At 46.5% G+C, this 16,180-nt stretch overlaps 1 protein-coding gene across 1 annotated transcript; it reads right to left on the bottom strand.

The window, feature by feature from the left end:
* Positions 1-265: 265 nt before the first annotated feature.
* LOC309405346 (transmembrane protein 178B-like) lies at positions 266-12,868 on the bottom strand. Its single transcript, XM_082000114.1, has 4 exons — positions 12,481-12,868; positions 3,926-4,039; positions 2,546-2,683; positions 266-764 (listed from the first exon to the last, which is right to left on the bottom strand). Exons 1-4 carry the CDS (start codon positions 12,860-12,862, stop codon positions 520-522), a joined length of 879 nt encoding a protein of 292 aa, XP_081856240.1. The 5' UTR covers positions 12,863-12,868; the 3' UTR covers positions 266-519.
* Between the last annotated feature and the right edge of the window lie 3,312 nt (positions 12,869-16,180).

The following is a 16,180-nucleotide window of genomic DNA, read 5'->3' as shown; positions in this document are numbered from 1 at the left end:
GGGCTAATTTCTTTGGCCTAAACCTCAGCTTAGATCAAGGTTCTTTTGGGAAATGATGGCCTGAGCCAACACTAGACACGCCTGTTGCAAAAGTGTTCAAGCCAACTTCACGTAGCTCCTTGCCCTAATTTGGGTCTGAATTACACAGACCTGCAGCAATAGAGTTGGTGCGTAAACATCCCTTACAACTGGACAATAACAGGACCATGGAGGTACAGTTCAAAAAACAGCACAAAAAAAGACACAGCCTTGGACTCTTAATCCTTTGCAAACAGAAGAAAAACAAATCAAAAGAACTGTCCCCCTTAAACCATCGATGAGCAATCGCCAATAATTCAAACCTGGAGTTACTTGCAATGTCTCTGTCCACGACTGGAGGCTGTTGCAGCATCCCACGGGCTGGTATTTCCACAGCTCTGGTGCTGCTCTCCCCACGGTGACATGCCACCTGTTCCTGGTGTTAACCCACAGCTCTGCCCAGGCTGCGCTTTCCAGAGTCTCTCCTCAATCCCTCTGAGGTCACACGGCCCCATTTTCTTGTCTGGGTTTTTGTACAGATGCCCGAGAAGTGTTGAGTGACGGGGCCAATGTGCAGAGGAACCCAGCCAGCAGGGTGAGGCCCAGGCCTCCCCAGGCACAGAACATGGACCAGCCATAGCCATGACTGATGTCCTCTGGCAGCCCATAGACGTAGCGAGGATAGCGAGATAACTCAAAATTGATTCCAGCTACACATGTGCAGAGTGAGATGATACAGCATGTACCTGCAGGAGAAAAGCAAGAGGGTTCTACACTGCCCTCAAGACAGGTTAATTACGATCTGGTTTTTTTTCCCTAGGTATTTTCAAAATCAAGAATTTCCTCTTTTTTTTTTTTTTTTTTTTAAGTCAAGTCCCACCAGTCACTCTTCTTACAAAGGTAAAAAAAAAAAGGCAACATATGTAGGACTACAGGATACCTCACTTCACAATAACCAATATTGCCTTAGCTCCCTCTGTCGCTATTTCAAATTCAGCCATTCTTTGATTCTCCTGAGTATTTATTTCTGATGACAAATATCATCAGATTCCAGACAGTACTTGGGCAGCCTCTCCTATGGAAGGTAGATAGCTGAAGACCAGGGCTGCAAAGTGCAGCACTGCTTGGTTTCTACTAGGAACATCCGGGCTCCTCCCAGCTGTAGCCTAGGCCCAGAGAAAGTGCCCAGGTTTTTGTCATCTGCTACACATTCACTAAGCACCTATATAGGGGAGCATAAAAGCTGAAGAAACTTCTAACAAGGCACTCTAGTATTTCTAATATACACCAGTACACTAGACTCAAGGTCGAGGTGATCATTTTATTCTCTCTGGCTCTGCATCTATGTCTAAATACCAATGAAAACTCTTATTGCTGACAGCATGCCCATCACAGTAAGTGCAGACGCACAAAGGGGACCCAGTCTACCTGTTCCACTTACAATATTTTCTCACTGCTGTGCAATAAAGAAATGAATATGTTCCCAAAGGAAACAGCAGTTAAGCAGCACGTAAGATGATCAAGGACAGCACAAGCCTAACTTCCAGCCTTTCTAGCATCATGCCATGTCAGCAGGGTGGTTTTCTGTGCAGTTCCCCAAAAACACTCCTTGAGAAGGCTCGCTTATGGCAAGGGAAGATTCTTCCCCCACACACCAAAAATGGCTCCAAACCAGTGTCACACCTACTTGTTTAATTGATATAGATGCTGTTATATCACCAAGTTCCTTGCTTGCAGCCATTATAGATGCTGACCCGGGGCCTCTAAGGTAGCAGCTCTGGCTTTTAAGTAGAGCCTCATTTTTCATACTTGCAAGTTGCCTATTCACTGCTTGCAATTTAAGAGTCCACACCCTTGGAGCATCTCAGTAGCTCACCCTTTTGGTGCAATTGTTGCAACTATGCCCCTTCCTTTCAGATAAAGACGAAACACTGCCCGTTTTTGAGCTGAACAATCAAAGTTCAGAAAAACCTTTAGCCATGCAGAAAGTCTGCTCCCAGCCAGGAGGAACAGGATGTAACACCCCTGGCAAGCCCTGAGCTCCTGTTCTTACCACTGGGACAATGTTCTCCAGGCTTGGCTGGGTTTGGACTTCATTATTACCCAAAGATGTGAGCATTTTTGAGCAGCAGAAAGGTGTTCTACATTACATTGATTTTCTTTTTGTTTGCTAAGACTCCCTAGGGAAAACTGAGCTGAGCTGTCTGACAGGAGCCACAGTCTCCACACACCCAGAACAGGCAAGTGGACTGTGCTCATGGACATGGTCCCTGTGGCTACACACCAGCTCTCCAGAGCAGAAGGCTCTTGTACATACAGCCGTGTCTACTCAGAAACATGCAAATACCCATGCAAGCACAGGTCTTGCCCAGTGCTGGAAGTGCTAACTCTGTGTTGTGCTCATAGTTTGCTGCACTAAAGAACTGCTTCATGTGTTTGCTGTGGGCTGACTTTAGTTTTAAGAGCACCTCCCCAGCCAGCAACACTGACTGTGGTGACTTCAGGAGTAGAAGTGAAAGGCCCTCACCTCCCATTAGGAAGAGCAGCCCAGCCACATACTGCATGAGCTCCTGCTGTTTGCAGCAGCCCAGAACACCAATGATCCACCCAAACAGGATGATGGAGACGGCCATGCCAATGAAGCCAGCTGTCATCCTCCGCAGATCTGAGGAAAGAGAAAGGAGAAAAGCAAGAAAGAAGACATGAAGATGGCGGCACCCAGACAGGACAGCCAGGGGAGAGTCCAGACAGATTTAGATTTGCTGGTTCTAAATTTTATACTTCATCCATGGATGACTCCTCCTGTAGCTTCTTTGAGGTAGATAGTTTGCCCATTACACTGAAATGAAGGGAACCCAGCTAACTTGACTCCCTTCTGCTGGGCACTGTACAAATAGAGAGCGTTTCTGTCCTGATCAAGAGGAATACTGGCCAAACATTCCCCAACATGGGACAGGAGGAATGCGTTATGAATTCAGCAATGATTTGTAAATGTTAGTACTGCAAGGGCTTTTTTTTTGTGTGCGTGTGGTGTGTTTCTTTGGGATGGAGTTTGCTGGATGGGTGTCTGCTGAAAAAAGAAATAAAAGAAGAGAGAGGGGACACTGAAGAGAAGTAAAGGACTAGTGCATGGAAGGCAGACAGTGTGAACTGAAAAAAGGAGTAGTGGGAGGACAGAAGCAGACAAGCAGATCAATACCGTATGACGGGAACAACTCCAGTAACAAGCTCTAAAAAAAAACCTTGGGCACCAGTGATATGAAGAGCACTCTCTCATCCATAATACGAGTGTTGTTCTTGTCTCCTCCTAGTTCAGTCTCTATCTGGATTTCCTCAGTACTGAGGCCTCACATGACAGGGGCTAGGCAGAATTACGTGAGGCAACAGAACCAGAAAACAAACAAAGGGAGAAGCAGGAGCAGAAAAAACTGATTAACTCATTCTCAGCGACAGGTCAGTCATCTGTGAGGGAAGGACTTGGGCATGAGGCAGCTTGTGGGCCAGGAGCTCGTAACAGGAGGTTGCAAAGACAAACTGAGATGTTCCCTAAAAGAGCTGGTTGCCAGGGAGCTGCACCAGGTCACTGGTGTGCACACAGAAAAATGCAACAAGATCTATACAGACTATATGGTGATGCAGCACCTTTGCTGTAAGCCAGATAAGAATTGTTTGTCCCCAGATCTAGAATATGATTACACCTTGCAATACACTACACACATACCTGTCTTCCTGAATTCACCACTTAAGCCCTTCCAAATATCATGTCCCCTGCCAATTATATTGTCGGCTGCTTGCCCTTCCTCACAAACAAATATGTATTTATGCTTAGCTGGTTCAGAGCCCTCACTCAGCATTGCATTAAGGCATTCAAGTAATACAGTCTTGTACGCTGCTTTGGGTTACTTACGGAGAGCATGCCACTCATCCTGCCGGATGGTGTTTGTGATGTTGATGGGTAAGTTGCGAGGCAGAGAGCTGGAGGTGTAGTGGTACTTCACAGCAGTGCAACGCTGAATAACTCCTGTAAAAGAGACATCAGTATGAAACAGAATGAAACCCGTGTGCTTGTACTTGCTGCTGAGTTGGCTGGTCCAGCAGGGCTCACACAGGGGAACCCTCAGTTCAGTAACAGAGCAAATGTAAGCAAAAAAGACCTCTTTGCTTCAAAGGCTTTGGGGATTAGGAGGGGAGGGAGCCTTGCTACAAACACCAGCAAAAAGGGAGCAAGGTGCTGACACAGGCAGCCTCCAGGAAGGAAAAGCTGAAGGCAAACAGTAACAAGAGTCACCAAAAACAGCTCCAGAAACTTCCTAGAGGAACTGGTATGATCTGTTTGGGATTGCTGAGGAGAGAAGAGCATGGCCGACTACCAACAGGACTGCTTTGTCTATTAAGAAGACAAGAGTTGAATCTTTTTGAAAATTTTGAATGAATGCTGGGAACTGAACTGCATGGGAGAAAAGTTTTAATTCACTCCAGTAGTCATTGGCTCTTTGTTTTACTTTTGATGAACAATAGTACCCAAGTAGGCTTGTTTCCATTATAGCTTAAAGAAAAAGCGTACCCCAGGTGCAAATGTGAACCTACATGTACGCTCTTCTTGAAAGGGATTTTTGGTTTAGAAAACAACTGGTAACAGAGAAGCTATTAGGGGGTGGAGGGAGAGGAAGGTGCCTTGCCCTCCCTGTTATAAATAAAGCTGGTGCTGGGGAGCAGAATAAATGTGGATGGTGGGGTGGAAAAGAACAGCCAGAAAAGTAAAAGAGCTAAATAGTACAAAAAGTTCCCCTTAAACAATGGCTACAGGGTCATTACTGCTATTTGAATGCTGGGGCAGAAGAACCATTCAGAAACAATCAGCTGGCCAGTGAGCTAATTAAGGTGGCGAGCAATCACTAGCAGGGAGCTGCAGACTCAGTGATCAGCTTTGCAAAAGACACTAGAAAATCCAGGAGAAGAAATGGGCTTTGTGCTGCTCCCCCAGCAATGGGAAGCATGATTTTGTTCTCTAACAACATTCTCTGGGACTGTACTGACCTGGCTCCTTCAGTGACCTGCAAAAAGGAAGCCCCCACTTCACAAAATTGGGAGTTGCACACAAGAGGCCCAGCCAATTCCAGCCATCAGGCCAGGGAGGGAAAGGTGATCTGAATTTCCCCACGTTAACAAGACAGTGACATTTATTAGAGTGGAACAAGCAGAAACATTAAGAACATGCCACCAAAAGGGGAAAAACTCAAAGCTAGAGTTCCAAAAGCCTCTGAGCAGCAAAGCATTTCAAGTGGGCCCCCATCCTTGGCTGTACTTCCCACCACCCCCTTCCCCTGCTGTGGTTCCCTGCCACCTAACCCGACACCGCAGGGCGCTGGCTGCGGTACACCGATACACCGCATAGAGTTGCTGCCCTTCACCTTCAGCCGTTCGCCCTCACCCTGTGGAGCAGTGCACCCTCTCTGCGGTTATTGCAGAACAAGTCTGCAGTGCTGCCTGAGCAAATGGATCAGCAAGACAACCCAGTAACAGAGGATCCCAGTTCATTTGCAAAAGCTCTGTAAACATCTGAATTAAGAACTTAAGCCATATACAGCACATCACAGTATCTTACTAAATTTCACCTATAACTGTTGATTGAGTTCAATTTCAATATTGGCATGATTTACATGTGTTGTTGAGAAATATGCCTGTGGTACAAACTAATGACATCAGATTTTAGATTGCAATGCACTGGATTCATTAAAAGTGAGATCTATGCACTTACATATTATGATTATAAAAGTACTATATATGAAGCAATATTTTATATAAGAGCAAGGATTACTACTTTTATAGCTCATTAAAGAAAAAGCAAAGTCTAGAGATGTACATCCCTTACGATCAAAGCTATGGAATCCTCAGCTAAAATGTCACGGAGAGAATCTTTGCTCTGTATTATTACAAGAGTTTACACATAGACTAAAAGTAAAACCTCCACTTTCTTATACAAATATGGTTATTTAGAAGTTTTCAAATACCAATTCATTCTGCCTCTTGTTTAAAAACTTTACTTCTAATCCTTTCTTCCCCAGAATTCAAAGTGCTAATTTTATGTAGGTAGCACATAAAATTATATTAAAACAGCAAATTTGCAAAACAAAGAGCTCAGGAGTTACCAAATTTTAGGGTGTATGCTCAGTCCATGGGCTTGGTGACAGCCTCTGATTACACTATCACAAGCCTTTTTTCTAATAAAATTCCCATTTCTCTTAGAGCGCAGGCTGGACCTGCTCTGGTATAATGGAAATACCTTTAAATTGTTGTAACCCATAACTTGAGTTGCATGTTATAGGAAATACTATAGCAGGAACCACCTGAACCAATGGAGGAGAAGTCTTACAAGAAGCAGTGCAAGGGCAGCAGTGACCCGACCTGAGCTGGTTTTGGTGCCTTGTAACTCCACGCCACACAGCACCTCTCCTGTTCTGAGTGATCACCATAACAGATGGAGCCCAAAGTCATGGACTAAATGAACTCAGTGGACTTTTGTGGGCATTCTACAGACATTTTACAGAGGTGGTCCACAGACTAAGGGAATGATATCTGTGTATTATATCAAAGGATGGGAAGGGATGGGTGGTTAATGAGGTTGTATTGGATACTGTGGGACCTGAGCATGATGTAAGTGATACGGAGTAAGGGGTGGAGAATGTGCTGGTTTTGGCTAGGATAGAGTTAATTTTCTTCCTAGAAGCTACTATGAGGCTATGTTTTGGATTTGGGAAGAAAATAATTTTGATAGCATACTGCTTCAGTAGTTGCTAAGCAGTCAAGGACTGTTCAGCTTCTCATGCTCTGGCCTGCCAGCAAGAAGGCTGGGTGTGCATGGGAAGCTGGGAGGGGACACAGCCAGGACAGCTGACTCCAACTGACCAAAGGGATATTCCATACCATACAACATCATGCTCAGCATATAAAGCTGGGGGGAAGAAGGCGGCAGGGTGAGGTATGTTGGGAGTTATGGCGTTTTGTCTTCTCAAGTGTTACATGTGATGGAGCTCTGCTTTCCTGGAGATGGCTAAACATCTGCCTGCCGGTGGGAAGTGGTGAATGAATTCCTTGTTTTTCTTTGCTTGTGCATGTGGCTTTTGCTTTACCTATTAAACTGTCTTTATCTCAACCCATGAGTATTCTCACTTTTACTCTTCTGATTCTCTCCACCACCCCACCTGGGGGGAGTGAGTGAGCGGCTGTGTGGTGCTTGGTTGCTGGCTGGGGTTAAACCATGACAGCCACCATAGGCAAAACAAGGGAGGCCTCTCTCTGTAGGTCTGCTAGAAAAGCTGAAACAGGTAGTCAAAAGAGTCAGGGGATCAGTGAAGCAGTGAGGGTGATCTCTCAGCTGAATACCTACCTGCTTTCTCCCAGAAAATTATAACCTGCACCCAGGCAATCCTCGGTAGCCAGATTTTGCATCTGCAGTCACTAGCTCATGCTTCCCATTTTCTGAGTGAATCTCTAAGTCTGATTTGCAGAGACGCTATGCCCTCAAATATAGCCAGGCACTCCACAGTGCTGCATTTACAGTAATATAACACCTTGTTCTCTAAGTACTCAAGAAAAAAGAAAAAAAAATTCAAAATCAGGTTTGCAGTCTCAAAGTTATCACGAAGTCAAAGGTATTTTAAAGGTACTCCAATAAGTCCTTTGTCCTAAGCCCTTACATACCTTAAATTGCTGTCTATAAAATAGGGACAGCATCAGGCCCTCCACTTCAGAAACCTGCTAGCAAAGTGTTTTTGCTTTTGTTTATAACACACTCAGACAAGCACCGTAAGAAGCCTGCCAAAATTAAAAACTTTGCCTTCAGGCAAGGGCTTGAGTAGAATGGAGTCATGTGATGAACAAGTGAGTGTTGTCTTTTTTGGCACATGAGTAAGTTGAGAATACAGGACAGAAGGGGGCAGGTGCTCATGTCGTTAGCTTACCATAAAGCACATGTACAAGAAAAAGGTTACACACACAACCTGATCCTAGCATTTTTTAGGAAAGTGCACTATGAAAGTTGCACTGCATGTGCAATTTTCTTGATTAAAAAATAAACATATGAAGCAACAAACTGTGGTCAGCAGTGTCACATTGACATTTTATGGCTGAGCTACATGCCTGTGTCCTCCCACGGCCAGCATTGTTTCTCACACCTTGTGCTCAACATGTTTGTTTTTTTTCTCAGGATTGCAACTGCAGACAGCTTCCCCTCCCATACCCTCTAACAACCAGCATAGGAAAGACATGGACCTGTTGGAGAGGGTCCAGAGGAGGCCACAAAAATGATCAAAGGGATGGAACACCTCTCCCTAGGAGGACAGGCTGAGGGAGTTGGGGCTGTTTAGCCTGGAGGAGAGAAGGCTGTGGGGAGACCTTATTGCAGCCTTCCAGTACTTAAAGGGACAGACTTTTTAGCACGGCTTGTAGCGATAGAACAAGGGGTAATGATTTTAAATTAAAAAAGGGCAGATTTAGACTAGATCTAAGGAAGAAATATTTCACAATGAGGGTGGTGAAACACTGGAACAGGTGGTAGATGCCCCATCACTGGAAACATTCCTATGATAATGCTTGGTACACTACGTGTGAGTGTCCCTGGACGAGTCCTTTCTCCTGACTGAGCACGAAGGTTGGGGAAGATCAGCGGATGCTGGCTAGAAAGAATTTCTGGACCTCCAGATACTCAGGCAGAGCACAGGCTCCTTGTCTCTGGGCTGACAGACACCTGGAAACCCAGGCCCAGGCCTGCTGTGACACATTCAATTTGTAATCTTGGCTCAGCACACCCTGACTTCCTCTCAGTTTAGTTTTTGTCTCTGACTTTGAAACATGCTGATTTTCTTCCCTACACTGCTTATGTGCCAGTGTTATGAGGAGGAAATGGAGGGGTTCTCATTTTTAGTTCTGCTACCTGGCCCAGTCCTATCTTAGAGCAATTTGGCTCCCACACAACTGGGAGAGACCCTCTCCTCACCATCAGCAAGGCCATGGAGCAGCCCTGGGCAGTTAACACTGAGCTACCACGTGGGGTCTGGCCCTCCCCTCCCTCGTGCCCCAGGACCAAGCAGCCACTGATGCCCTCTGGCCTATTCCTACCATTTCTGCCCAGGATTGTGGAGAGTATCACAGCGATGGGATCACTCTGTCTACATCACCACCCAAAGGCCACTAGATCTGGTAAATCAATCCTCCTTTAAAACACCATGATAACTCTTACAGATTGTATTTACTGACAGATCATACTTACCAGCAGCCGTAACCAAATGGATTGAGCCTATTAAATAGGCCACTATAATAGATGCTCTACAGACCTCACAGTCATTCCTGTAACTCTTCCAATTTATCATCAGTTGGAAAGGATGGGATGTACGGACACCAGGACTGAGCAGTTTTCTCTCAAGGGCCTCATTACTGCCACAAACTGTTGTGTTCCTCTGCCTAAGCATCCAGTGGTTCTTCTAACTTTCTCAGCTACATCATAGTACTAAGAAGTCATTGCTGCCCAGTATATGCGAGATGTACCAGTCCTACCCCAGAGTCTTTTCAGAGCAAGCTTAAAAAGCAATAAAATCCCCAGTTTGTGAACAGTAATGAACCTTTTCTTTTTTAATTCCTTCAATTTACTGGTGTTAAAATGTATGTTGTTCAAATGAACCCACCAAGTTATCCAAAGCACCCTGTTAGAATGGATCTTTCCTAATCATTTTCTACTGTCACCATTCCACTAAACAGCACATAATAAATCCCTGCAGGACCTCACTACTTAAGAATTCGCCATGCAAAAGGTTTTTGTTGCAGCATCAGTTATCCACTGTGTAATCCACATAGCACAGGCTCTACAAGACGATGTAGAGTGCTCAACTTCTTATACTCACAGAGTCCCTCCCTACACACACACAGATCCTCTTAGTTTCCCCATGAAGTCTTTCAGTTCTTTGGCTGCTATCTTTTACTGATTGCAAAGCTCCATTTTCCCCATTTGGTTTGTACATTATTTCTTCTTTTGCTTTCTTAATTGTATTTTTTAAATTAATCTATCTATTTTTTCACAGTTCCAAAACAGCAATTTTGCATTTTAAGAAAAATCCCACACATCATTCCCTTCTTGCATTTAAACATTTCCCACCTCTCAGTTTTATGCTACATTTTTTGACTCCTGCTTTTTCCTTTTAAATATATGAAGTGACTATATTTTACATTTTTAAATATATGTATATTAGATATATAAATGCATGCATGTATATGCATCATCAGCTAAAATGCTCAAGTATGAAAGTTTCCACAGAACTGCTTTGTATTAAGAGCAGTAGATAAATACAGGACAAGAAATCCATGGAATTTTCTAAATGGATGTGTACTTATGGACTCATTGGCTTAGAATTCAAGAAAGACCCAGAAAGGAAAGAAACCTTTTTCCAGAGGTAGTAGAAAAATGGAGAGTATAAACCCAAATCAAAATTACCACAGGACTACCACAAAAAAGAAATAAAAAATTTACTCCTCTGTCACTAAAAACCTATAAAAATCTCTAGTTTAAGAAATATTAGGAATATAAGAAGGCATCACACAAGACTAAAAAGAGCTCACTGAAAACTTATTGCAAATCGAGGAGAAAGTAGGACTTGCAGAGGGGCACAGTAGTGATCTTAAGGTCACACTAGAAAAAAAATGCACATTTTTTTCTCTTTGGGAGCCCCAGATCTAGTATCATGCTTGAGAGAACAGCTCAGCCACAGCCACACCTGAGCATCAGCTGGAAAAGGTTGCTTAATCACAGCTGTCAGAGAAAAGATAGTCACAGAGGGAACGAGGAAAGGCTGCTAGTAAAGCAGGTCAGGAGATAAGAAGAGTCATATCTATTTAAAGATCTAACTCTATAAGAACTATTATTAATAATTTCCCTCTATAAGATAACACATAAATCTTTACAGTAGCAACTGCAGATGTAATAGGCAAAGAATATGAGGGAAGCAAGGCTTGTAGGGAAAGGCAAGGTCTTTTATTAGAACAGATGAAGAAAAAAAGAAAGTAGAAGGAAAACCTTTGGATTTAGAGTCCCTCCAGTTTTACACATCAGACCCTGAGGAAGATCATCCACCCTCTAACGCCCTCATCCATGCAGAATACAGACTCTAGCCTCTCTGTCTGACTATTGTAGTGTTGGAAAAATACCTCAGAAACAGAAGCATTGAGGACCAAACTACTATTCTTCCCCATCCCTTCCCCCAACCTTTGCTAATCTCAATAGGATCAGAAAGCATTTGGCTTGATGTGAAGCAAAAAAAGATAAATATTTTACATGACAAGCACAATTAATAGAAAGAAATTAATGAGCTGCCTTTTAGTGAAATGAGATCAACATGGAAATAAAAATGAAAACGCATAAAATGGATCCTAGGAGATTAGAGAAAGCAGCTAATCACACAGCACTAGAGTTTCTAAAAGTAAGAGTCACCACTGCTGTGCATTGGAAAGAACAGACAAAGATGAGCTGAGCTTCACAGTGCCAGTCTATCCATCCTCTGCTGTGCAGGACTGGCGTCACAGTTGGAAGCCACGCTAAAGAACTGCTCCCACTTTCTTAAGATAGCATTTCCATCTTGTGCCTCAAAGGAAGCACTTCTTCCAACTCCTACTCTCCCTGTGCTAATATGTACCTGCTGGAACAATAAGTCCTGTTATTCATCATTAACCATACACAACATTTCTTATCCTAAGCTTGTTTTATATGTAATTGATTTTGATTTAATGGGTCAGCCCTCTACATTATTTGTGCCATCCAGTCCAGGAATTTTATTCATGCTTCGTGAACTGCTTGGCTTTGTACCACGTACCTCAGCGGTAGAAGATCCACAGCTTTCTCTCCTGTCACCCCTGGAGCCCTGAGTGACACCTGCCACCATGAAGGCCTGGCAATCCACTGCAGCAATGAGAACTCCCACCCTCCCCATGCTAGAAAAGGAACAACAGGTCCCTTTCCCCTTGCTACAAACATCACAAGCTATAAACAGTACTGTACATTTCTCAGCGCTCAATAACAAGACGGTATCAGGGTCAAGGAGAATGCCCCCCGAGACCTTGCTTGAGTGTCAGGCCCTGCACTGGGTCACTGAAAGGGCTCTCCGAGGACACGGTCCCACCCAGCACTGCAGCATTTTAAGCAGACAGGGAGGTATACAAGACCCCGAGATGGGATCAGGGCCACGCTCACCGCTTCCCGCACGCCAGGGACACCTGGAGCCCCGGGGGCCGTGCGGGACTGCATCCGCGCCCTCCCGCCGGCCTGTTCACACCGCAGCAGCGGCAGCCGCGGCCCCGCCCGCAGACCCCGGGCCGCGCTGGCAGCCGCGCTCAGCACCACGGACAGCGGCGGCCCCCCACCGCCTGCCTGCCGGGCCGGGGCTGGCGCCGGGGCCGCCCCCACCCTCCCGGTCTCCGCACCTTTCCGGATGAGCTCCTCGCTGTCCGGCTCGTAGCCCGCGCGGTGGCAGCGCCTCCAGAGCCCCGAGACGGTGGAGTTGAAGCGGCGGCCGCAGTGAGAGTCCAGAGCGGCGGCGGCGGCGGCGGCCGGGGCGGGGGCCGGGGGCCGCCCCGGCAGCAGGGCCCGCGGGGACCGGGCGCGGAGCGGCAGGTGCGAGCTGGGCGCAGACATGGAGCCGGGCGGGTCGCTGCGCTTGTGGCCGAAGCCGCGGCAGCGCTCACGGTGCCGCCGCGCGTCCGTCTCGTACCAGGAGTCGGTGCCGATGGCCACGGCCAGGAGGGCGAGGGCAGCGGCAGCCAGGAGCAGCCCAGAGCCGCTCAGTGCCTGAGCCGCGGCCGCCATCTTACCGCGCCGGGGGCGGCAGGGGCGGGCGCTTCCCCTGCAGCCCGGCTGGGGGCCTCCGCCCGCCGCGCCGCCCCCGGAAGGGAAACGGGGCCAGCGCCCCCCGCTCCCCGACACGGGGCAGCAGCAGGCACCGCTCGGGACCCGGTCCGAGCTCGGTCCTGCAGCCGCCAGAGCACTCCAGGCCCAGTCTCAAGGAGGTCCCGGGGCCGCTCGCCGCCTCCCGCCGCCCCAGCGCCCGGCGAGGGGGCCCAGCCCCGGCTGCTGCTCAGCGGCACCAGGTCCCTCATGGCCCGCGCTAACGGCCAGCAACGGCCCGGCCGCGCGCAGCGCAACGGCCTTGGGGGCGGTCCGACTCTCGCCCCGAGGCGGGTGCGGGGGTTCCCGCGAGCCGGCCGTCGGGCAGCCGGGAGCGGCGGCGACCAGGGATGACCGGGGGGAAAGGGGTGAGCGGGGTCCCCGACCGTTTCCGCGGCCTCCTCTCGCCTCGCACTCGCCCCTCCAACCCCAGAACCGCTCGCCGGGCAGAAGGGCAGAGATCAGTCCTGCTACCACTGAGGTGCCACAGGACCAAGCAGTTTTTAAAACGTGGATGAAATACAACCACCACTAGCAGCAGCCTTCGTTGGCATTTTGGTTTCTCTCCAACCCTTCATTATCAGTTAATAGAAAATAAGGCCTGAAGAGCTGGAAAAATGCCAATCTATTTCATGCAATGAGAAACAAGCTAAATCCAAGCCATCAGTTAAATGCAGCATTGCCAAGGGCACAAAATCCCTTTTGATCCTGCTTGTTCTATGGGACTTACACTTCAGCTGCAACGCTATCAATCCCCAAAGCCAATTTTCAGTTCTTGCCTCCAGATAAGTCTAAATTACAAATTTAATGTCCAGTTTTAAAATCATTAGCCTTGTTTGTTGAAAGTACTTTAAACTGTTTCCCAGGAGCAACTGTTTGACTGTAGGAGATCCAGATCCTTTCCGCCCTGCCCACCCCTTCTTGCTCTCTCAGCCATACCAAGCCCAATCTAAATGACCTCCCCAGCACTTCTCACAGGCCCCCTGCCCAGAACAGAACACTACTTCTCTCCCCTGAGCACTATTCCTGGTGGAAACGTGCAGCAACCACAGATAAAGCTTGTTTTAACCACATTTCAAAATGATCCTCTTCAGCAGTTTGCACCGGACAGATGGGCTTGCCATCCATGCAGCTGCACATTAGTGCCGTCAAGGCAGACAAATTGAAAGAGCTGCTGTCAAAAGAATTTTATTACACATACCAGCTAAATTGTCTTCCACATCAAGAATGAAAAATAATTTTTAAATACAATCACTGCTCTAGATAACAAGGAAAAATACTTCAATTGCAACAGCTCTTTCCTGAAAAGATCTGAATATTCACGTTTCCTAAATCTGCAATCCTATTATGTCACTCCAGTCTCTACATCAGTTCCTCAGGCTATAGTTTCAGAGGACAGGAGCTTCAGCAAGAAGTCACCTTTATCACCTGAGAAAGTCTCGTAAGACTCCTTCCAATTGTTCTCCCCTCTGGGGTACTGCAGTTGTGTCAGAGCCACTCTTTGTAGAGACTCTGAACCAGGCAGCTGATTTAATCCATGCTATTTTTGATTACTTTTGAGAAGGAAAAAGGGATGGGGAGGGAGGTTCACAGCACAGACAAAGACTGTGGCACGGTGAAACTAGGGACAGAGATTCCAAAATGCATATTGCTGGCAAAGACCCCTGATTGTGAAATCATGCCCTTGATCACCTACCCGCCTCCATCTTCTTCCAACCTCTTGGGTTATGGTTTTCCTTCTTCTTAAAGAAGATTTCCAACTGAAGTATTATAGACTGAAAATCTTTCAAATGACAAGTGGGATTAAGACAAGCTCTGAACCCATGGTTTTAAAGGGTAGAGAAAATCCCTTTAGTCTTTTCTGAGAAATTCCTGCACAACAACGTTTGATGAGTGGACCTTTGTCCAACATGGCAAGTAACCAGCTTAGTGTTAATTGATACCGGATAGGCCTTGAGTTTTTGAGATCAAAAAAAAATAATTGACCACAATGAAGTATGGTTGCAAGATGCTGGATAGCCAGTTACCATGCAAGCTCTCCCCCTCAAAGGGGAGCAACTCACTTGGTGGTGCTTTAAAGGGAACCCAGAGCAGCAGCCAAGAATGATGATCAGATCACACCACTGGTGATCCACAGTGCCACAGCTGCAGGAACAGGAAACTGGATTAGAACCTTCTCTTTCAATTGTAAAAGTCTGAGGAGTAGAAAGGAGGGCAAGACAGAGCCCAGACTTCTCTAGACTAACCCGGAGATACTGCTCTGTAATTCAAATGAAATTTGAATTGAATTTGTAATTCAAAGAAAAGTAACAGCTTCAAGGGAAAAAAAAAAACCAACAAAAAACAACCAACCAAACCCACATGGAAAACTATTTATTTCATCTCTATTGTCTCCATGCAGAGCAGACCAATACAGATGAAGGGGGAAAATGCATAAGAGCAGCTGAAAAAATAGAGCTAGAAAATACGATTCTCTCTGCATTTCCAAAAGTGACAAATGTGGTGGAGTGATGCTACATTTCCTCCCAAGGCTCTCCATCCTCAGCCTCAGGGCTGATGTAGTGGAAAAATAACGAACCCCTCCCTCCCACAAGCCCCATGCTACCTCCTACCAGGGTATCTTCCCAAGAACCGCAGACCGTCCAGGCCTGTGGTAGCAGCCAAGAAAAACAACTCAGAAATTCTTTCTTCAGTGTCATCCACTTCACATTCCTGAACGCTGAGCACAAACTCCTGACTGGTTTTCAGTCTTGGCAAGGCTCAGTGCTGATGCAACACCACCAACTCAGGGGCACTCACCTGGCAATGCCTCAACTTAAATGCCAGCCTCATTGTCAGAAAGACACTTCGGGAAACAGCAGGCATTGCTTCCTCCAGAGCCCTACTACAGGGTCCACTTAGCTGCAGTCACTGGGCAGAGGGAGAACCCCCAAAGCCAGAACTAGAGGGTTAGCATACTCCCCCAGTCCCTGCAGGCTAATCAGATTAATCCTCCTTCCAGGAAAGCAGGAAGCGGATGCAACCTTCAGACTTTGTGACAACTGAATGATAGAGGGAGTAGTTAGCAAAGGAAGGCAACTTTGTAAAGAGGAATAAAAAAATTGCACTTCTTGTTACAGTGAAACTAGTTACTGATGTAAGCCTGGGGTGAGGAAAGATGAAAAAATTTTAGACAGCAGTTCCTGGGCAGAGAGAACTGCAAGCATGAGCTCTCCAGCACTCTCTGAAAAGTAGGACAGG

This window comes from Phaethon aethereus, assembly GCF_964289735.1.
Source record: "Phaethon aethereus genome assembly, chromosome: 5".
NCBI classification, from domain to species: domain Eukaryota; kingdom Metazoa; phylum Chordata; class Aves; order Phaethontiformes; family Phaethontidae; genus Phaethon; species Phaethon aethereus.
This window is presented reverse-complemented; position numbering and strand designations above follow the sequence as displayed.